At 38.3% G+C, this 23,094-nt stretch overlaps 3 protein-coding genes across 4 annotated transcripts in view; 2 read left to right on the top strand and 1 right to left on the bottom strand.

Moving 5' to 3' along the window:
- Positions 1-12,842, bottom strand: part of samd10a (sterile alpha motif domain containing 10a) — a 94,471-nt gene extending 81,629 nt beyond the window's left edge. Inside the window, exons 1-2 of the mRNA XM_041800386.1 lie at positions 12,629-12,842; positions 10,902-10,964 (exon numbers count right to left, since the gene is read on the bottom strand). The gene's annotated coding sequence lies outside the window, so the exon portion shown is untranslated. The remainder of the gene's footprint in view (positions 1-10,901; positions 10,965-12,628) is intronic.
- Positions 204-3,597, top strand: opn7d (opsin 7, group member d). Its single transcript, XM_041800385.1, has 5 exons — positions 204-294; positions 408-570; positions 2,168-2,295; positions 2,418-2,752; positions 3,115-3,597. Exons 1-5 carry the CDS (start codon positions 204-206, stop codon positions 3,595-3,597), a joined length of 1,200 nt encoding a protein of 399 aa, XP_041656319.1.
- Positions 12,843-12,852: 10 nt separating the features above from the next.
- rad21l1 (RAD21 cohesin complex component like 1) lies at positions 12,853-23,019 on the top strand. Of its 2 annotated transcripts, none has more exons than XM_041800384.1 (14): positions 12,853-13,088; positions 13,430-13,604; positions 13,698-13,827; positions 15,638-15,737; positions 15,918-16,018; positions 17,371-17,475; positions 18,228-18,329; positions 18,401-18,499; positions 18,729-18,958; positions 20,552-20,633; positions 20,732-20,874; positions 20,973-21,071; positions 21,331-21,405; positions 21,669-23,019. In XM_041800384.1, the coding sequence occupies exons 2-14, from the start codon at positions 13,458-13,460 to the stop codon at positions 21,843-21,845; spliced, it is 1,590 nt and encodes a 529-aa protein (XP_041656318.1). In that variant the 5' UTR covers positions 12,853-13,088; positions 13,430-13,457; the 3' UTR covers positions 21,846-23,019. The 2 variants fall into 2 exon arrangements, with proteins under 2 accessions (XP_041656318.1, XP_041656317.1); XM_041800383.1 differs by having other exon boundaries at positions 17,368-17,475.
- The last annotated feature ends 75 nt before the right edge of the window (positions 23,020-23,094 follow it).

The following is a 23,094-nucleotide window of genomic DNA, read 5'->3' as shown; positions in this document are numbered from 1 at the left end:
CAAAACTTCTTCATGTGGTTTAAAATACAGAGAGCAGGCAGGGAGGGAAATAGTTTCTGTTGTGGTTATTGAACACTTTAAATAATGCATTTGATTCCTTTTGAGTGTTTTCAGCCACATCAATGGCGTGTTGAGGTTGAGTGCATGTTGTTCACTGCTCTCTGTAAGATAAACTCATGTGTTTACTAATGTTTATATTTCAGATGGGAAATGCTTCAGACACATCTGCTGTGTTTGACTCCACCATCTCCAAGGAGCATGACATCTTCATGGGTTCACTCTACAGCATCTTTTGTGAGTCTACACGTACAAAGATCTCTTTTTTGTTGGTCCTGCACACAGGAAAAAATACTGTAGATGCACACAGACTCTCAGGCACAGCTCAGTTTCTCTTTTTTTCGTTGCAGGTATACTGTCCCTCGTGGGAAACTGCATTCTTCTACTTGTTGCATATCACAAGCGGTCAACCTTGAAGCCAGCTGAGTTCTTCATCATCAATCTTTCCATCAGTGACCTTGGAATGACACTTTCCTTATTCCCTCTGGCAATTCCATCAGCTTTCTCACACAGGTATCTCCTATTTCCATTTCATATTTCCAGTGTATGATTAAACTTAAAAAGCAGGTGGATTGGCCAGATTCCATGACTGCCATCAGACAGATCCATCCTGCAAAGCACCCAACTGAAACACTTGCTACTGACCACAGAACAGCCAGACCAACCAGTATCATTCAAGAAGAACATGGTGGTATCTATGGGTGGGGTTAAGCTGTACTGCAAGCATGTAAATGCTGCAGATGCTGACGAGATTAGCATTGATCTAGCTAAAGCAGCAGATTAACCAGAACTGGAAAACATTTCATTATTCAAAAGAAGATAGAATGGAACTGAACACTTTTCTTGGTGGAAAGATGCTTTTGTTCTTCTCCTGACTGGCTTCAGCAACAGTTTAATTTACTAACTAGCTCAACTGTTTGTTAAGAACAGTAATAGTTGCCTGTTTAGCTTATGTAGCCTAACAATCGGCACTCGTCATAAAGTTTTACACTTTTTATTGAAAAGAAAATGAGAGAAGCAAACAAAACGGACGCGTTTCAGCCCGAGGCTTTCATCAGCGTTTCTACAACACCTGTGGGTGTGTCACTTATAAACAATCAACACCAGAACAGTCTAATAGGAAACCCCTACAATACAATAAGAAGCAAACAATGAAATTCAACTTCATGAGGATGTGTGCACATTAGCCGAGAAAAATAAATTAATTAATTAATTAATGATAACAAAAATAATACCAACAAGGCAAATAAATCACATTATTATACAATCCCTAAACATATAAGTCCCCGTCAACCCAGGAGATGAAGTCAAACAAACAAAAATAAATAAATAAATAAAAACCACAAAATCATTATACAAGTGGCTCTTCCAGTGTTTTACAACCCACTGATAGTTCCATAAATACATGTCAGTCAAAACAGAACACCTCACTTAGTACGTTGTCCAAAAACAAAACATAAAAAACATGGAAGAACCAACTCCTCTTTTAAACCTCTGGGATACTCAGTTTGCAGATGGTGAATCCAGAAGGCTTCCCTCTGGAGGAGTTTTTTATCCCTGTCACCCCCTCTCGGTAGTGGCCCCACCGACTCAATCCCCATAAATCTTAACATGCACACTCCATGTCCAGCAGAGTTAAAATGTCTGGCCACCGGTGACCTTTCATCATGATTTCTAATGTTACTTTTATGTACTGGTAGAAAAAATACAAGTTAAAGAAAGAATAACATGCAGAAGCACTCGTGTGGTTTATCTTCCTAAATGTCCATGTGGTTTCTATTATGTCGGTAAAACAAAAGGGAACTCAGGATCCGCATATCCGAACGTGTTTTATGAGTTTTGCAAATAAGTGCATTCTGTTTGTATTTGCATTTCAAACATCACCCTAAGTTTTTTGGATCTGGGGTTGTAAAAGAAAGTAATTTCACTGCACAAATCTCAAGGACTACAATTATGATTCCAACTTTCACCTTTTCACATAGGTGCATTAACATTAGACAATAGAAATATTGGTTTAGTTTCCCCTCATGACAAATCTGCTATTGAAAACAGTGGTGATAATTAAATTGATTCTTAGTTGCACCTTCTTGCTCTTTTTCTGTGTGCTCAGATGGCTGTTTGGAGAATTCACCTGTCAGGTCTATGCTATGTGTGGCGTCCTCTTTGGTCTTTGCAGCCTGACCAACCTCACTGCTCTCTCCTTGGTTTGCTGCCTTAAAGTCTGCTTCCCTAACTATGGTGAGAGCAAACTAAACTGATGAGTTTCATGTTCCATTATCACTGATTTTATCACAAAGCTTAACAGCATGTGGGACAGCGATTATAACAAAAGCCTTTATTTCAATCTCCTGTCTCCACAGGTAACAAGTTCTCCTCAACACATGCTCGCCTCCTGGTGGTTGGAGTGTGGTGTTATGCATCAGTGTTTGCTGTGGGGCCCTTAACGCAGTGGGGGCAATACAGCCCTGAACCCTACGGCACGGCCTGCTGCATCGACTGGCATGCGCCGAACCACAAGCTTTCAGCTTTGTCTTACATCGTCTGCCTTTTCGTCTTCTGCTATGCACTGCCCTGCACCGTCATCTTCCTCTCTTACACGTTCATCCTGCTGACAGTGCGGGGGTCCCGTCAGGCTGTCCAGCAGCATGTGTCACCACAGACCAAGACCAGCAACGCACATGCTCTCATTGTCAAGGTCAGAGAATTTTGAGTGTGTCGCTTCAGCATCACTGACTTCAGGTTCTGTGGCTGACAGGATTTGAGTAGGATATGAGTCAGGAAATTATTCAGAGGTTTTAAAAATGTTTTGCTGATAACTCGCTTTATCTATGCAATAGAGTCTGACTGATGTGGGATTTTTAACACCAAGCTATTACAGATTTTAGAATGGAAAAATACACAGATGGCTCTTCTTATAGTTATTATTTAAGCCTCAATGTACAGCATCAGAGTTCTGCTCTCTTCAAAATACACATAAACAAGCCTTTTTTAAGATATAGCTTTAGTGATGATAAGTGTCACTAAAAACTTAAATACATGTTGCTTTCTTCTCCATAGCTGTCAGTTGCAGTATGTATTGGCTTCCTGGGTGCCTGGAGCCCGTATGCAGCTGTGGCCATGTGGGCGGCTTTTGGAGATGCCTCAGGTGTTCCTCCTGAAGCATTCGCCCTCGCTGCTGTATTTGCCAAATCTTCAACCATCTACAACCCCGTGGTCTACCTGTTGTGTAAGCCAAACTTTCGCGAGTGTCTCTACAAAGACACAACCATGTTACGACAGAGGATTTACAGGGGAAGCCCGCAGTCAGATCCCAAGGAACGCTTTGGATCCACCTCGCAGCGTAACAAGGACATGAGCGTCTCAACACGCTTCTCAAATGGACAGCAGGAGAGCTACGGGGCATGTTTGCACTGCGCTGAGAATGCAGCGCCGTGTCATATTACCACACCCCAAAGGACTGCGTGCATCCTGACAGGATCCACCTACAAAGAGGTGACAGTGAGCCAGCTCTCAGTTAAACCACAGGCTGATTTGCTCTAGTGGACCTTTGATGAAGGAAACAAGATGGGACAGAAAACACAGACATATGTCTGAGAGGATTCACCTCCGAAATGTAAACTTGTAAAGTACTGATATATACTTCTGAGTCAGCGTATTTCCAGTTTTATTTTTTATGTACAGTTACTGACTTCTGTAGCAGCAGAAAATGAGATTGGAGAACCCCTGCTGGCTTTGACGTTCATTAGGCAAATGTGTGACATTTTAAAGCCGCTCATCATCTTTTCCACGCAGCAGGCACATCCTCTTTAATTCGAGGATAAATCATGTTAACATCTGGCCACTACAAACAAAATATATTATCAAAAACAGATTATTGAAAAGGAGTGTAAAGGAGATGGTTCATGGTCTATTCTGTCACAGATCTCCATGCAACCAGTCAAAATCAAGCTCTGTTTAGGGCATGAGAATCTGACGTTAGCATACTGACATCCTTATGGTGAAGATGACATAAAAATGGTACTAAACCAAAATGATTAAGTATTCAGCCCCTGTAGGCCTGAATGTTTTCATGGACGTTTTGTCCTTGTCACGGCTGGAACCCGTTCAAACAGAGACATAAAATCAAACAGACAGCTGCTCTTTTCAGTAACCTATCAAACAACCAACTTCTAGCAGCCGGTTCAAGCCTACGGGAGCCGAGTGTTTGATACTAAAAACAACATTTTGGTAGAGAAACACTTTAGTTTTGAGGCCTGTACGTTGTAGGGCTGTGATTTCAAGGCTTCATCATGACTGTAGGCATTCTACTCTTTAAGACAGAAGGATAAATATGCCATAAGTGAGGCTTAAGAGAACCAAATTTGGAGATGGACAAGAAATAAAACTACAGATGAATTTCACATTGTGCTAAGGAAGCAAATTTTGCCAAAGTTTAAACATTTATTCAATTAGAGTCACCCACAGTTTTTCTCTTTTGCATAACATGTTTACATGTATTATAATAAAATAGGCTTGATTAAATACATTCTAAACTGACCTCTCTCTGTAAAGAAACATCTGATACATCTAAAATAAGGGAATCCTATAACTTGAGGCAATTTCATAGTTTATTTTCTTGCAATTGTCTATGGAAACAAGAGTAACAATAATTCTATTGTAAGGTCTGTTTTTAATACTAACAGAGATAAAGATTTTTGTCGTGTTGGATATAGATAATAGATTCACTAACACCCTGTCCTAATTACACATAGTAAGAGTGAACAAATCAGCTTGATTGCACTAATTAATTTAAATCAATTAAGAATTAATCAATTAATTCTTACTGTAGTATCCCATGCATCATGCACATGATGAAGCATTAAGCAGCGTGACACAGCATAGCATTTTTCCCCCCCTTGCCCCATTCCTATTTCTCTGTCGCTTGCATTCATATGGGTGAGGAATAAGGAAAGAGGGAGGTGACAAGGCACCAAGAGTGTCAGACATGGGGATTTCCTCGATTTTTCTCTCACTTTCCTCACTAAACAGAGCTTTTTATTTTGTTTTACAAAGTTGGAGTAGTTGTAAACATTAACATCATCCAAACAATGTTTGAAATCTTTTACTCTAACTTGTGTCAACATAGAGGTTAAACTATTTAGCTCAAAGCTTACAAAGACTGTAATTTAAAAGCACCAATTTACATTTGTCTGCATTCAAAATAAAAGTTCTAGATGTCATATTATTCTCAAAGGGAACTCAAAATTTACAGGGCAGAGAATTTCATTTTAGTGGATGAAGTGTAGACTGCAAGCATGCTATGTTGTGTCATGTGGCACAATGTCTGATGCTTGCATGCAGTTTGGACACAGTGTCACTGAGGTTGCAAAAGCTAATTCAGTTATGTTTTTAATTAGCATACCCTGGATAAAATGCAAACTGTAGAATGTATAAAGACTGGGCGGCAGCAGCAGAGAGAAGTGATGCTTAAAGGTATAAAGCTCCCCCTGCTGACTGGTTGTAGTATCAGTCATAATCCCAGCCTCCTCCATGTTATCAGATGAAGCACAGCGCAAACTCTAAATCAAAATCCTTGTCAAATATCTTTTTCTCAACCATGTCTTAATAAGTTCTTTTCATGCTCATTTATGTCAATGTTTATTTGATCAAGAGGCTAAAAGTGAAAAAGATCAGATTTACCATCATACTTAATGGGGTTTTCATCAATCAGTTCTGTGCAATTTTTATTTGCAAAAACACTGTAAATTTAACAAAAAATATTGAAATATTGCACAAATATTGATATGCTTGAAGGAGGTTAAAAAGTTACTGAATTAAGACAAGTTAGTGTATTATCTCTGGATAATGCAGCTTTAGCACCCAGGGATGTTATTCAAATTCTTCCATCTGTTTTCAGGTGTAAAAAACGGGTTCAGGTTCAAAACTCTCTTTTTCAACTGACTGAACTCAATGTTTGCTTTGTCATCTCCTCACTAGCTTTTAAGATAAAGTCTTCGGACCTTAAGGAAATGTGGAATTGTGCCATCTGGAGCGACTATAGCTTAGTAGGTAGAGTCAGTTATCTCTAAACTGGAAAGTGGACTGGACCAACATCAGGAATATTTGCCATTTTATCAGTAATTAAATATTGTCAGCATCAGGCTGAATCCTCCTATCTCAATTTTTTGTTTTTTTTCCCATTAATCAGGTAGTGGTCACCCTTGGCATCTGTCCATGGTTTTACGAATTTCCTTGAAAGGTTGTGATTTTGGAGATAGGGGGTTTTGGTCCAATAGAGCAGTATGTCTTTCTGACTTTAAATGATGTCACCAGCATAAGATATCCCTCCTGAAAGGATAGCCTGGATTCAATTTTGTTAAACAGGAGGAGATAGAGACTTGTTTTATTTATTTATATACAGTCTACAGTGCAAACACAGGTGTATCTAGTGATTTCATTCATTTTAAACGGTAGATACTCTGATGTTTGTCTTCTGCTCCTTGTTGTATTTTGCAGATATGTATGCAACTGCTGTAAAACAAAGACATCAATTAAAATCAATTAAACTTTGGATCTCAATCAATTCTGTCAAACACCAGTCTGATCCATGTATCCAAAACCAACTATACAATTTTCATCAAAATTTAAAAAACTAACAGCAATTTGCAAGAACTAATGCCCCTTTCCCTTTTAAGTGTGATACTGCGCTGTATGGCTTCATGTGCAGCAAGAGAAAACTGTGTCTGGTATTCAATACTGAAACAAACTCTTGTGCAGCCTTATCTACTACAGAAATAAAAACAGAATTAGTGGTGGTCTGAATTCTTCCATGTCAGATTCTCTGGTTAAAAAATGAAATCTATGTAATTTCCATGACATAAGATATCAATGATATTGTATATTGTCCACTGAAGGAAACTGTAAAGGCTAATTAATGCCATACTAAAGAAAAACAGCATCTATGGAGCGATTTACAACCATTTTTTTTCTGCTCTGAAAACACTGACTACATCTATGTGACTTTAATTTCATGCTTAGGTTAAATTATCTGGGAGAAAGTGTTTCTTTGAAGACACAGACCATTAACTTTTGTGCATACTGAGTTCAAACTCACTGCTGATCTAATTTTCTTCAAACGATTGAATTTAGATTATCAGAAGCACCTTTGGACTGGTCTGTGCTTAAAATTCCTCAGTTGGTGTGCAACACGTCCAGTGACTAAAAACCCTCTCTTTTTAAATAAATTACATCTAAGTAAGGTTCTCGAAATTTTGGATACTTCAATACTTTTTTGTTTTAAAAAAATCTTTTAAATATAGAAAATAACTCTTTATATTTATATCATTTGATAAATACTAATATATCTCAGTCCAAAATCCTGGCATTATGAAAGGTCAAGTATGGAAGCATGGGAGGTGACCTGTCCACAATGAACACGGCTCTCCTAAGACCTAACCCACTGGGTCCCAGGCACCCAGGTACACTGGATCAGGCCTAGAAAAACATGCCAGGTACCTGTGGAAGCACAGCTGCCACTCCTGTATCAAGCAGCTGGCCCTTTCCATTCCCACAGTCCTGAGCACATCAACAATAGACACATGGTCTTGCCAATGATACCCAAAAAAATGTGCCAAGACTGGAAAAAACCAAGAACCAAAAGACTCTGACCTTCGACTGCATGCTCAGATACCTTGATCAAACCCATCACTCCACTGGTTTCAGCGGTAGTGTAGTTTGTAGAAATCTTTTAAGTAGGGGATAAATATGAGACCCAATGACCTTGACCTTCAAGAACAGTCCCTTTCTGATTGTATTTAATACCGAGTAATGGTTTGAACATTAAGTGATGCTACACAGTATTCATTTGTTTAGCACAGGCTATTGTTGTGGCAGTCTATGTCTAGTGCTCTGGGAGTGACTTGGATGGGATTGCCCTGAACCAATTTCCCCTTGAGGGATTAATAAAGTTGTTGAATTGAATTGAACTGAATTGTTTTCTGCATTTCTGTATGGGTACTGTTATTGTACACTGTATGCCACTCTTATTTATGTAAATTTAATTCATGTTTAGTTTAGTACATAAGTGCCTGCTGCAGCTGCTGTAAACTCATGCCTAGCCAATTCTTTTAGTAATAACATTAAGCACTGCACTCTTCAATCAGTCGAATCAGTCAATTCAAATATTGGCCTAAATTAGTTTCAAAAGTAACACTTACTCATATGATGGGCACTGTTATGGGGAGTTATCATATTTCTTACTGAGCAGACTACTACACAGACATTTGTGTGCAACATTATAGTATCTTAGTTTTCCCACTCAGGCAGTTTTTTTCACCGGGGTGTTTATGAGCACACTGACCAAAATCATGATGACAGCAAAGCCACAGCTGGGGGGCTTACAACCCTTTTAATCCAATACATGTGCATCTAAAAGCACAACCAAGAAAGCATGGTTGAGTTTTAGATCTTTAACAAACAAAAAATAGAAATGTGTTTATCTATATCTGATGAAGTGGTCTTCTTCTGTGCTGAACTCAACTGGAATGAAATGAAAATCCCCACGACAGCAGGTATGCATGGAGCAGATATGCATGGAGTCAAGAGGGTAAAGACACAGATGCATTATAATTTGTTTTCCCCAGTGTAAAAAAAAGTCTGGAGGATAAGGGAGTAAGAAGCCAATAAAGACTAGTATTGAGATGTAGCCAAAGAAGGAAGCAAAGGAAGAATAGCTGATATGACACAACATTTAGAGAAACTGGCAGATTATCTCTAAAACACAAACACATTTTGGTATTTTTAAAACCCCATAAAATATTTCATTACCCAAGTCCTCTATGATAACTTTAATGTGTGAGACTTTTGATTTCATACAGTGTTAGCTTATTTTCTGAAGACAGACTGAAATTTCACATCTCATATTAATACCACCATGTGCAGTGTTGTTTTTTTCCATCACAGACCAAGTGAGAGTAGGGTTTATAGGTCTGATCAGGAATAGGGGCATATGCCGGTTCGCCACTTTGCAACATCAGGCCTTGGCCCTCTACTTCTCTGGCCTCCTGACGGCCATTGTCCTGGCCTGTACCAGGCCCATTCCCTATCTCTCCAGGTATCTTCAGAGCTGACCCCTCTACAACGCACCCCGCTGCCCCAAGGTCTGGTCCAGCCCACCAGGTCCTAGCTACCCAGTTTACCATGAGCTGGATCAGTCCTGGATCAGCCAGGTGAACTTGAAGAGAAGTCATCACAAGAAAGTCCAGCTCATCAGTCAGCATCCAAACTTCACAAGACAGGAAGGACCAAGGATTGAAAGACTGACTTTTGTCCACATGCTCAAATGCCGTGAGCACCACACCGCCTTGTGAATCCACTGCCCCGTGTATGACGCCAAATCTGTAGGTGATCTCAGCCAAGCAGTAAGCAAATGAATGGATTACGCTACCAAGATAGGTGAACTGCTCCAGAACTTCCACATTCTCATTACTGACTGACACAGATTTAATGGCAGCATCTACTCCTCCCTCACCAAGTTAAGAGCACCCCATCACCTACCACCTCAGCAAAGATCACAGTATCCAGATCAGTGATGTGGACATCACCAAATGACACCACACAGTTTGGTGCCCCTGTTACCTGCCCCATCATCCAGTCCATACTGGTGATAAAGAGCGTAGGAGCTAAGACAGAGAAGGGGTGTCATGACACATAAAATGCATTTTGATTCACAGGCAATGTTCCAATCCTGACACTTAACATTTTTATTAGAGAAGTGACTGCTTGCAATACACAATGAATGAGGTGAATTCTCAGTCATGTTAGGTCTTGTGCAGCTGCACGCACTTATGGCAATGGCATGTTTTAGGGCTGGGCGATTATAGCAAAAATCAAAATCACAAATAATTGAACTTTTTACCTCGATTAAGATTAGTGAACGATTATTCCACCCCCAACCTCCAACTCTGTTTGTTCTGTAAATATTTGTAAAATTCTAAAACAAATAATTGAAAGGAACATGCACAGATAAAAAGTTTATGATTATTTATTGAAACAACTGCATCAGCTACACAGCCAGTAGTTTGTTTTTTAAGGGGGTTGAGCACTAGTAGAGAGAGAATTACCAGGGGAAAAAAAGTTGAAATAATTGACGCAGCAAGTTTATGTCAGTTAGAGGCTCTAAATGGCAGTTTTGATTATTATTCAATGAATTGCCCAGCTCTAGCATTCAAGTCTCAGCACTTTTACGCAGCAATAAAGCCGCAGTCAACTTTTAGCTGAGAAAATAGGTATTCAATTTACGGCTTGTATTCAATTTATTGCAAGTAACTAGATTGTATGATTTTATAAGACAAGGTATCTAAAAGTATCAAAGAATTGAAGATTTTGAACCACTTAAGTGAAAGTTTACCCACACAGCACTCATAAAAAAGCTTCAACTAACTGCAAAAAAATGTGCAAATAACTGTGGGTGTATGCAGGGGTGGATCCACAACATTTTGCATCTCACCTTTATCCTCTAATACTTTTCCTCTTCTCTCAGCTTTAATTCTCTGCTCTTCCATTTGTATGAAACTCCATAATTATTAAGTCTCTCTCTTGAAATTCAGACCATGCTTTACAATACCAGCTGTTTATTGTGCAGCCATGCAGCCCCAAGTTAATGCAACCACAAATTTATTCTGGCATGTTTAATATTTGCCCAGAGATCGCTGCCTCGTTGGTAACTTTAGGACAATTTCTGTTCTTTCTTTTAAGTGTGTGTGACAGAGAAAAGATGTCAAGGGATCTTCTCTGCTCAAATACAAGTTGTGTATTTTGTATTTTTATTATGTTTTGTTTCCCTCTGTTGGGCCTGTTTGTCTTACCTCTCTGCTGACACGTCCTCAGTCAGCTGACAGGTTCATCTTGACATCAAGCCGACACCCCCCCTGTGGTAATCAAAAAGTGACAAGTTATTATTGTTCATCCAAATGAATAACAAAACACATAAAAAGCCTAAGCTTTTTCTGTTAAACAGCTAATCTTACAAAACTGGCACAAAGAACCAATAGTTCTGTAGGCTGCGTGGAGATGATTCTAAAACACAAAATAATAATATAAGCCACTACTTTGAAACTCTTTAGAAACAGAAATTTTCAGATTGTTTTTTTACTACTGTTGCTTATACAAATAAAGCAAGTTTCAAGTTGTCGCATCGTTCTTTAAGATGATTGGGGTTGGTATTTTGCACATGCACAACATATATTTCTTTTCAAATATAAGAGCTGAAATCTTAACTAACTATCTGCAATATGATAAAATATTTATTAGACCATTTATAAACATAGCTATCTGTACCAATTTGATTGAAGAAGTATATTGTTACCTATGTAGAACAGGTGGGTGTATAACTTTGAGGAAAAAGGTGGAAAAAAAGAACGCACTGTACTGAGGAAAATTATTGTGAAAGACCTACCAAAGCTCCTGACTATAACCCAAAAACCAACAGAAATTAAAATTCTATTGGATAATGTCTTACATAACTGTTTTCATGTACAGTAAAAGGGACCAGACAGACCGCAGATAAACTTAAAAAAATACTGGTTAAAAAGATAACCCATGAATCAAACATAACCATGAAGTGAAATTCAAGTCCCTGACAGTGTCTCAGCAAGATTTTATCATTTACTTGTAGATGTTTGTATATGTTTACTATGTCACCACCTCTGAACTTACTCTGTTTTATTAATCTATAACTGTGTCATGGATACCTGTAAACCACTAATGTACTACTATTTTTTCCATGATAGGTGTGTTTTTGATTGTCTTATTAAAAGAGAAGTATCACAGCCTCTATGTGCTTATTGCCTGACGCCCTCTACTGCATACAAACGGGAAATCATGAGCCACTACCTTCAATATTACTGGACAGCTTGTTGTTTACCCCTGAGGTTATTAGACTAAATATATTCGAGCTCTTTTATAAATCAGCCTTTACATTTATGTATAAGCTGACTTCAGAGTCAGAACTTATTTGAATGTTTACTATTTATGTATGTGTTGTCCTTGTATTTGTAAGGCTCCTATGGTAAGGACTGTACACTTTATTTGCCAGGGTAATAATTTTAATGCAAGCTTACTTTTACTTCCAAACATCACAAACACACTTTCCAATGATGACATTAGTTTAGTAACTGCAACTATTTACTTTCAGTTTACAATTTCTGATTAACTGAACGGTCAATTAATCCTGTTTTCTTCTTTAAGACTTTATTTGCAGAATCAAACCACTGGAGGGATGCTTGTATGGCATCACTGAACTTTAAATAGGATAATGTAAAATAAAAGACGACTAACTGTAATGGTGTAAAGGTTTCATTGGTGACTGTGTAAACTTGGGTCTCCTAGCCGTAAACGCCGGTGTTTATACGTCCAAAGAGAACATTACAGTTACAAAAGTTCAAAAAACAGTCATAAAATCAACCTTTACCTGCCTTGTGCGTTTTACCAACAACCGAACCGAGACAACCACGGACGAATTTGGCTGAAGTCGCCAGGTAACGGTTCAGCGAAGAGCAGTTACACCTGTTAGCTTAAAATGAGTAGCATTTACCTGAAGCCCTTTTCAGCGGTAGTAGTAGTCCTTCTCGATCATTGGCTTGCATAAAGTACCAATACTCCATCGTAGCTGACACCGGTTGGTCCTAAAGGACGGAAAAAAACGTTAAACAGACTATTTTTTTAGCAAACTCTGTCGTAGTGAGACTGTCTAGGATAGCCATGTTGTTAGCTTTCTTTACTCAACCAACGTCCAGATTTGAGGGAATGACGTCAGCGCGTTGTTTTAGGCAAATTTGAGAAAACTTTGGACGAAGAAAAAAATAAAGAAAGGAAAACTTTTAAAACTGTATTTACATTTTTATACGTTATCGACAAGGCTCTTTTATGAAGGCTTACTGAATCTAAGTCTAACATCAAACATTTTTGAGTTTTGTGTTGTTTAGTTGTGCTCCCCAGGCTCGCGCCGACGCAGTTCTGTCAAAACCTCAAAAGGCGCCACTTCAAAAGTTCAGGTTGGTTGTTTGGCATGTGTTGGGCCACCTTGATTTATATACATAGTGAATAAGTTATTGTATGTTTGTTATTATACAGCGAACTGTTTAAAATACGTGCTGTCATAAGGTAGTTTTATGTCTGGAATTATTTTTTTCCCTTGCAGTCTCAACTGGTTAGCTAGCTGCTAGCCCCTGCTGTTATACTCAAAAGCTAGTTGACCTGAGCATTTTTATGGTGTTAACGCAGTTAGTAGTGAAATTAGACCCACTAAACAGCTAATGTTGTAGTTTTAGCTGGCAGGGGGTAGTAAAAGCATTAATGTGTCATGTCATTATGTACATTGCTATGTTTGTCATAGGTGATAGATCTAGCTTGCTCCAGTCAACATGATGTTCTACACTCAACTCTTCACGTCAAAGCGGGGCCCTTTAGCCAAGATTTGGTTAGCTGCACACTGGGAAAGAAAACTCACCAAGGCCCATGTATTTGAATGTAATCTTGAAAAAACCATTAGGGACATCATTTCTCCAAAGGTAGGTCTTAAAATATTTCTGTACAAGGCTACGACTTACACCTCAGTTTTGACTTCTTTCTGAAATGTAATGTTGTTTGTGTGATCCTTGTAGATGAAAATTGGTTTGCGGACATCTGGTCATCTGCTCATTGGTGTGGTCAGGATCTACTCCAAGAAAGCAAAGTATCTCCTTGCAGACTGTAATGAAGCCCTGGTCAAAATTAAAGTAGCATTCAGGCCAGGTAACATATCCTTTGTCTTTTGTCAGTTTTCTCCATTGTGTGGCATTGTGGTGGCTTGTGATGACGTATCAATAAAAATGCCAGAAACAAATCACCAGGGAACACCTCAGCTTGCAGTACATGTATCTTGCACTAAATATTAACCATATCAGCGCTACCTAAAGTGTAGGCCGGGGCCCAGTGGTGGGCTGCGAGTGGTCATTAACAATAACTATAATTGACAGAAGTATCTAAATAAATTAAATCACATTTTAGATCATCTTTTGTCATTTATTCTGTCAGATGTATAAAACCAGTGCTATGGTTGAACTGGTACTGGTACTATGCCACTCGCCTCCTAATTGTAAGATCTACTGTTGCCTTCAGACAATACTGCTGCTAAGAAAGACTTGCTGGGCCACACAGTGCATTTACATAGTTGAATACTAGAAAAGGATATTTAAGTGACTTAGCAGATGCCTGATGAAAACAAATGGTAGTGGTTCATTAAATGTACTTGTGACCTTTGAGTAATGTTAATGTCTAAAAACAATTCTTTGCATTTTAATTCTCTGTTTATGAAATAAAAATATAAAGGACAGTACTTCCATTCCCATATTATGGTTGTACAAACATTTTTATTGGCCCCAGAGGATTTTCAGGGGTCTAACTGGGCCACAGTTTTCAGAAGTTTAGGAAAGCCTGACCTGTATTATCCACTTTATGTTAATCTACCAGAACTCTACATATCTTAGCCTTTTTGATTATGCTTATTCAGCATCCTTGCAAACTGCAGCTATACAACTGATTCACACAGATTTTCATATATTAGTCTAAATGTCAATTAGAACTTGTAAATATTTAGATTTAAAAATGAGATCATTTTTCCAGTTTTCTTTTTATATTTAATGTTTAATTCCTTTAAACTGGCAGACTAGAATCCAATTCTTTGTTTGCATAAGCATACTTGGCCAGTTAAGCTGATTTTGGTTAATTGAAGGGGTCAGTTTTTAACAAAATTGGCTGTTTTTAGTTTGTAGAGCACCTTCTCCTGAATAAGCTGGGTAAAAATGTGCTCTCATGAAAAGCTGACTGCAGAAACTTGAATTACTCAGCAATCTTATTGCAAACTTAGTATCATGAAGGATCCTGGATAAGTCTTAATCATCAAATTAATTTCAGTCTTTTTGATGTACTGAGCTAAAAGTAACACCAGCCCTGTGATGAATAAAGCTGTCATGAGAGTTATGATTTTAGACATTTTTTCAAAGGTTCAGTGATTTGTCTTTTGAATGTATGATTGTTTTGAAGGCTTCGTTTTTGTTGCTGTCAAGTGTTTTGGGTTTGTCAAGTGTCTGGCATTTGCTTCTATTCTTTTTCCTCTGTGTTCATTATGAGGATAAACCAAATAAGAGCAGACCACTAGATGGCGACAAAAACATCGTTACCACACTTGAATTTAGGGAAGGAAGGTGATCAATGCAAGAATGTTTTAAGTTTTTGATTCTTCTTAGTCATAATATCACACAGAAAAGACAATCCCACAGCACAAATAAAGCGCTAATGCACACATTCCTGCAACATCAGAGTTAATGCATTGATATGTCAGTTCAGCAGTTTAATTATTATTAAGGTTTCATACAATAATTTGTATGTGATTTGTTCCATTTAAGTCTGTACAAGTGACAGCAAAATGCCTATGATTTCATTCTCTGTTTTTCTACATATTTACCGGGAAACTCTGCTAAAACCACAGGGTGTCATTGTTGCCTCTTCTGCTTTAAATATTGTATGTTTTTGTGTTTTTTCTTCATCTTTTTTTAAACACCAGGTCAGACAGACATGCCTGTAGAGGGGCTCGAGGCCACTATGAAAGCAATTACTCTGATTGAGGATTTTACAGCTTTGGATGCCCAGCTGCCAGCCCTGAGGTACAGAGCAGAGTCGAAAAATTATGTTTTCTTTCTTTGTTGAGAAACACAACAGATGGTTTTAGTCATAATTTTTTTGCCTTGAGTTGAGTTTTTGTTCACACCCTTTGTTTCTTAAGCCAAATAAATATGTATTCTGTCCATGTCTATAAATATTTTCTCCTTCTGGTGGATCACTAGTAACATTGACGTGGACCACTTTTCACTGAACCGGAGTCGAGCAGAAGAAATCACTCTGAAAGAAGAGTTTGGAAGTGGCTTTCTGAACTTGGTAGATTTTGGTAAGAAAAACGTTGTTTTTATGTTGTGGTACTTCTTGATCTGATTGGATTGCTGCTGTTATTGTATACTATAATATACTGTAAAGGCTTTTTGAATGTTTAAAGTTCATTTTTGCACTAAATTACATACTATAATCAAGGCCACCCATATGGGGGATAGAGGGGAGAACTTTGTGGGGCCCAGCCAAATGGGGGGCCTGTAGAGTTAGTATTGTCAGGAAGAGTCAGTAAAACCATGGTCATTTTACCTAAATAATAACCACTTTTATCAAAGCAACACATATTTATTTATTTATTTGTGCTGTAGTTAACAGCCTTCTTAAAATTGTAATCCCTTTTCTTAAAAACAATAAAGTGGCAAAGTAGGTGGAAAGAGGCAAAAAGAGGTTACCGTGGCAAAAGCAGCTGTAGAAAATGGCAAAATGTGGTTAAAAATTGGCAAAAATGGGGTAAAAAGTAGTCAAAAGTGTAGAGTGACATTAATGGGTCAACAGAGGCAACAATGGTTTGAAAGTGGCAAAAATAGATGAACAATGATTGAAAGTGGCAGGAATGGGCAAAAAGGGTGGTGAAATGGAATTTAAATGTAGCAAAAGTTGGTTAAAAGTGCCAAAAATGGGTAGAAAAAAAATGAAAATTGGTTAAAATGCTGCAAAAATTGGTAGAAAGAGGGAAAAAATGGTTATAAGGAGACCTAATTGTGCACAATGGAGGAAAAGTAACAAAAATAACGGAAAAATGGATGGTACAAGTGGTTAAAAAGTGTTACAGACAAATAATTATAACATCAAAACCAATAGTTTGCCCCAATTTTCAGCTCCAAAATGAACTAACTGTTTGCTAGGACGCTAGTACAGCTGATCAAACAATCATGCATTGATGATCAATAAGTCACGACCAGGGAGGGACCATTCACTGGGTTTCTCAGGGGCCCAGTCAAATCTGTGGGCAGGCTTGACTAAAATTACAATTCAGACTCAACAAAAGTCACAAAAAGGAACAAATCTTCATCACTACCTTTTATCCATTCATTTGTTTTCTAAAGAAAAGACCGACATATTCTTCTTATGTGTCATTGCTCCATTGCTGTTGCTTTATGACCTTTTCTCTGAGATTGACGTCATCTGCATGAATGAATGTTTTTGTGACTAATATATGCAAATACAGAAGGAAATCTGAATTTATTCAGAGAGAGAAAAGGGCATTGTTGGTTTCGGTCTTTTCAGTGGATTTGTTGACAGTAATAAATCATCACCACACTTCTCTTTTTAAACTGGTTTCCATGCATAGCTGACACTTTGTACTTAATTTGCATTTTTTTTGTGCCCTTTTTGTGTGCTCTGCTGTAGTAGAGGTGTCCCAGAGTCACAACAATGCACTGCTGGATATGAGCTTCCACAGCCTGGGTCAGAAGGAGGACACTTTTGGAGATGAGAATCGAACCTTTGAGCTGCTTGGTACTGGTTTATGAACGTTTTAGCCCCAAGAATATAATGCAAAGAAAATAAATAATCTTTGTGTTTTAAAATGTAAGTACTGGTGTTCAAAAATGACCTTTAACCTTTTGCCAAACGAAGCAGGCGTCATGTTAGACAACAGTAATATATTAAGAGAAGTAAACAGTAGCATGGATGTAAGCTTTGACAAATTGCATAAAAGTGACTCATCTGAGACTTCAACTGGAGTAAACACCAAAAGTCACTCAAAAGTCAAATAAATAAAGGTTCGCAGTATCTCGCCCCAGTTTCCCAGGAGTGTTTTTAGTTTGTTGGCCGTTTAAGAGCAATCTCCTGCTCAGAAACTGTGAAATATCTGACTCCACTACTTGAATTGGATTTTATAAATGCACCATTAGGTTTGGTCCCTGCGAGGCTGGTCTGGCTCTTTTTCTTGGAGGGAAACAAATTCACCCAGCCTTCACATCCTCCAAAGGGCCAGTATTCATGACTGTGTCTTTGAAGAATCCTGCCTCTGCATTTGAGGAAAAGTGACTAAATGTTGTCCGACATACAGCATGGACTGATTGATCAGTAGCTCTTGATATCCAGCTGCTGATTCTTTTTGCACTCATTCATAAATCATGTAGCTTTGTAGCCAGAAAAATCTGCCTTAGATCTTAGCCTAATTATGCCATTGATATCTCTTTTGCTTCTCTTTTTAAATTAGATATAAAATTTATGATTTGTTTTCATATTTAATGACCCTGTAGATTTCTTTGCAAGCCCCAGTGATCCTTCTGAGTCCACTGACTTAATCCCTGAAGAGCCCCAGATTGAAAACTCAGACGTCTCTTCTTTCAGTAATCAACAAGGTATTTTAAAATCTGCTTTGTCTTCTCACCAAACAAACATTTGTATTAATAATACTACCTCTTTTTTTCAGATGATCACAAAACAGTGATGAAGACCCCAAAATTGAATGAGACCACCCTGCTTTCTAATGCAGAGACAGCCTTTGCCCTTGAACCTGTGGCCATCACTCGTAGGCATCAAAAAAACAACTCTTAAACTGTATTTCTTCCTGTTGCCAATGTGTGGTATGACATAGAGTTTCCCATAGGAGCTGGCATCACCCAGCTTAATACCACCACCATTATAATCCTTAATTGTCAACAGCAAAATCGACCAAAAATACAAAAAAGATTGATTCATCTACTTTTATTTTCCTGCTTTAAAAATAGCAGTCTTATCTTATGCTGTGTAATTTTCAGCAAACTCAGGGAGGAAGAAGGGGAAGAGGAAACGCAAGTTGGTCGTGGACCAGACTAAAGAGCTGACGAGTGAATTCATAAGGGAGCAAATCTCTGATTATTCAGATCTTATTGCCCCGATGGACATGGCCCCTCCAACGCAGCAGCTCATGGAGTGGAAGGAGAGCGGAGGAGTGAACAAACTCTTTCTACAGCCATGTTGCAGAGTAGCAACTCCACAAATATACGAGGTAATAAAAAAATTAGAGAATACGTGAACACATGCAAAATAGTCGGTTAGTTATAGTTAGTTATGTGGTCTTTAGCTGATGGTGGAGCCGATGGCTGGTGCTAGCTTAGACTAATGTTAATTCTGGTTCTGACTTGGTGCTTCTATTTTATGTGACTTAAAGAAGCCTCTTCACTTCCATCACATAGGCTTTCTTTGTATGTTCAGCCCCTAGGGCTCTCAGTAGCTGCCTGTTCTGGTATAATGCCTTTTTTTTTTTTTTGGCAAGAACCCATGGCTGGAGGTGCCCTGCTTTGTGTTTAATGGTGGAGAGGTTGAGTGTTATAGGGTAAAGCACCCCCATGTGGCTTTAATGTGTACTTAGACATAAATGTCACCTTAAATATGGAAGAAATTCTCAAAACTTACTCGGCGACCTAACCGTGGGTCCCAACCCAGACTTTGGGAATGAATGTGTTAGAAGGTTTTGCACGACCAATTGCAAAGATTTTACCCTTTGGGGCTGCACAATGGTCACATTAGCAATGCTTTGCTGACCAGTATCTTAAGTTCAATTACAACAAAAGGTGAAACTTTCGTGGTAGAAGTAGGCTAATGTGAGTCAGTGGGCATAGCTACAAAAAATAGAATATAGTAATATAATATATTTATAATATATCTCTTGCAACCTTTTCAAAGTCCTTGATATTTTATTTCATTTGATTCCTACTCAAAACAATCACTGGTTCTATAATGATCAGTACCACTGAAATGTACCAAAACATTAAAAAAATCTTACGTCATATTTTAACCCAGGACAGAGGGCACTGTCTAAGTTGCACAAATATGTTGTCAGTGTATCATAGTGTTTCCAGAAAAATGGCATTGTACTTAGGCAGTAGAAATAGCCTTCCCCCCCTGCCTCATGCTATGTTTTTAATGTTTTGTTTCAGCTCTTTTGAACCTATTTATCATCAGCATGTCGTATAAAGACACTCAAATAACATCACTCTCATTTTGATATCTTTCATTCAATATTCCATAATCATAGGAGGTGAGCTGTGTGAGTGAAGGCTTAATATTGATCAGGAAGGTCCTCCTAGAGTAGTGATTTTCAAGTGTTTTTTTAGCCCAAGGCCCACCTAAGATCAAGCCAAAATCTCAAGACACACTGAGATCATATACTTGCAAAATCCCCTCTTTAACATATCTTACAGTATCTGTAGTTGAAGTACCGCAATGAATATCCCAGCCCCACTGCATGGATAGGACACGAATCCCTTTAAAAGAATATAAACTGTGTGTGCTGACTGAGCTCAGATGGTAGAGGCTACAGTCCTTAAAACACTGGTCACAGGATCGATTCCTGGTCCTGGCACTGTTTGGTGCATGCCTTCCTCCACTCTCTTCAGATGTTCAATCATAATAATAGCTCAGAATAATAGTTGAAGCTGCTTCTTACTTTAAAAACAATCCTTGGCACACTGTTTTGTTTGTATAAAATGAACATGCCTTTATCAAAATGTGAAGGAAGTGTCTGATTTTGACTACTCCCATATTTACTTTTAAAATTTAGCAATAATGAGAGCTGTTGTCTCTTATAATTTATTTTCAGCTCTTTACCGAGAGTGTTTTCCAGAGGAAACTTTCCACTGTGCATGAGGAAGCTGAGGTTATGCGCCAGGGTGGACAAGAAGGTAACAACTCACGTATTCAAGCTGTGAACACATCTCTGCTTTCAGTCTAGCTGTGAAGTCTTCTGTCACATAATAACCTGCATTATTTTCTCAAACAGCTCAAAGGGACATCAGTGCCCTCACCACAGAGAACATGACTGTGGTAGGTTCCTCGTTGAATACTGAGCAAACACACACTGATTTGACAGACCTCACTCACATGAATGACAGCAAGAGGGAAAGACGCACAGAGCATGCACAAGTAAGCATTAGCATGTCAGGTAAAACGGGTGATATGTAGTCTACATTAAAAACATACATGATGCATCATGTCTATATCTGATTTATCATCTTTGCCAGGATGAAAACCAGTTTGAGTTCACTCAACCAGAACTCCCATCAGAAGACTCCATGTTTGTCCATCCATCTTTCATGGAGCAGACAACTTCGCACACACAGGTGCTTCTGAACGCACACACAGCACACAAATAGAAGCAGATTAAGGAATTATTCTCTGTTGGACTCCACATTTCATCAAACCTCATCTTTGGAACAAAATGAAACTAATAGTAGATGTTTTATCTTGAAGAATGGGTGGTACATTAGAGGAGCTTTTTTCTATCAGTGTTTGCCAGATGGCTGGTGTTAATTTCCCATGCTGCTTTGGAGATGTGCCCAGCATCACTCACTGAAATACTGTCCCTTCTCTAACCTGCAGTCCATGTTGGACAGCCAGGACTTTGAGGAGAGGAAGATAACCAAGCGTGCAGAGAAGCTTTTCAACACTCTCAAAGTAAGGAGCTAAAAATAAATGTTCAGGTGCTAAAAACAGTAAAATTAACGTAATTATTTCTTAAATGTCCATTATTATTATATACAGTATTTGTAAGGCTGCATTTTCATACAGGGTTGTTGTCTCCATGTGAGACAGTGTCTTAGCTCTACTAATGACTGATAAAAATCTATACTCACAGTGAACAGGGATTAGATAAACAGTAGAGAGAGGCAGGATTAGGGATGATGTTGGGGAATTACATGTGTGTGTTTGTGTGCTAGAGCAACAGCGACACCACGTTCAGTCTGGAGGCTCTCTGTGAAGGAGGAGATCGCTGGAAAGCTGCGACTACTTTCTTCTGCCTCCTGGTCCTGAAGAAACAAAATGTACTTAACCTGCACCAGAGTGCTCCGTATGAGGTCATCCTCGCCACGCCAGGACCCAAGTTCTATAGTTAGGAAAAGAAAGCATTGCAAAAACTCAAAGTTTAGCAAGTATATTTATCTAGTTTCTAGTCAAAAATATCTCATTACACTCACTATAATCTGCACGTCTAGACAATCATCTTGCAGTATGTCCTAACGGCATGCAACAAGGATGAGCAAAAAAAGCGTCTTGAACAAGGAGATGGAGGCACCAGGAGTGTCAGACAGGAAGATTTTTTATTGTCTTTCCCTTTCGTCACGTAACAGAGCTTGTTAGCTGTCAGGACATGGTGTAATAAATAAAAAGAGCTACTGCTGCAGCAAGTGAAATGTACGCAAGTGTCCTAAAAAAAGTTAAGAAGCATTTCTAACATTGCTTGCAGCATCAGTGGGTGTTTTTTCTCATGTCTAACAATCCAGGCGTTACGTTCAGCATATACCGTCCTGATATAAGATGTTTATAACCAGGGTAATGAGATATTTTGGACTAAAATCAGGCAAACTTGATGAGGTATATGATGTCCAGCTCAGTTTGAGTTTCCATCCTGGTTCCTTTTCCAGATAGGAGAAGCTCTTGTTGGTGTACCTGTCAAAGTTAAAGTGTTCAATTTAATTTACTTAAATAGATTTCCTTGTAAATAGTAAACCTATTATTAATGTGAGACACATCCGCTTGTCAGTGTTTGTCTCTAAACATGTACACATTCTTTTAGTTTTGTTCATGGCACTTTTATTTGTAAAAAAAAAAAATGGGGAAGTATGAATGAAAGACTATGATGTCTTAATCTCTTTGTCAAACTGTTGTAGTCTCTCTCTGACATCTGAGCCTAACAAGTGAATATTTTTAAGTGATCCTTAAAAGAAATGTTTTTATTGCTGTGCCATAATGTTAATGTTCTGTCCATGTAGGAGTGACATTTCCAGAGTTCAGTTCATGTCAGTCCAGTTCAATTTCTTATTCAAAACATTTTATAAACCAGACCTGCTGTTCATCAGGTGTCACTTTAAACTTTTTTATTCCAGAAAGGAAAGCTAGAAAGATATTTCATCAAAGGAAAATGTTTACCAGGTATGTCTTTAAGCATTGATTTTAACGAGATCTGTACAACATAGCTGCCAACATAAATATCTGTATTTAAAGCAACTACACAACTGAATATTTGTACTTTGATTAATGTTTTTACTAAAATATGGCTGTGTTTCTGTAGTTTGTCATATTGCACTAAATTCGGGTGTTTCCTATCATTGTGGTCTGAATCGCAATGCTAGGAAAACTGATTAT

The sequence above is a fragment of the Cheilinus undulatus genome, linkage group 11, assembly GCF_018320785.1.
Source record: "Cheilinus undulatus linkage group 11, ASM1832078v1, whole genome shotgun sequence".
NCBI lineage: Eukaryota > Metazoa > Chordata > Actinopteri > Labriformes > Labridae > Cheilinus > Cheilinus undulatus.
The sequence above is the reverse complement of the archived record's forward strand: the minus strand, read 5'-3'. Positions and strand labels throughout refer to the sequence as shown.

What these genes read in the sequence shown, in the direction of transcription:
- rad21l1 (XM_041800383.1), top strand. Translation starts at nt 13,458, where the DNA reads ATGATGTTCTACACTCAACTCTTCACGTCAAAGCGGGGCCCTTTAGCC. An exon ending in TCGAACCTTTGAGCTGCTTG is followed by an intron (nt 17,476 to 18,227) that starts GTACTGGTTTAT and finishes ATGACCCTGTAG; the next exon opens with ATTTCTTTGCAAGCCCCAGT. An exon ending in TTCTTTCAGTAATCAACAAG is followed by an intron (nt 18,330 to 18,400) that starts GTATTTTAAAAT and finishes TCTTTTTTTCAG; the next exon opens with ATGATCACAAAACAGTGATG.
- opn7d (XM_041800385.1), top strand. Translation starts at nt 204, where the DNA reads ATGGGAAATGCTTCAGACACATCTGCTGTGTTTGACTCCACCATCTCC. An exon ending in CCATCAGCTTTCTCACACAG is followed by an intron (nt 571 to 2,167) that starts GTATCTCCTATT and finishes CTGTGTGCTCAG; the next exon opens with ATGGCTGTTTGGAGAATTCA. An exon ending in AGTCTGCTTCCCTAACTATG is followed by an intron (nt 2,296 to 2,417) that starts GTGAGAGCAAAC and finishes CTGTCTCCACAG; the next exon opens with GTAACAAGTTCTCCTCAACA.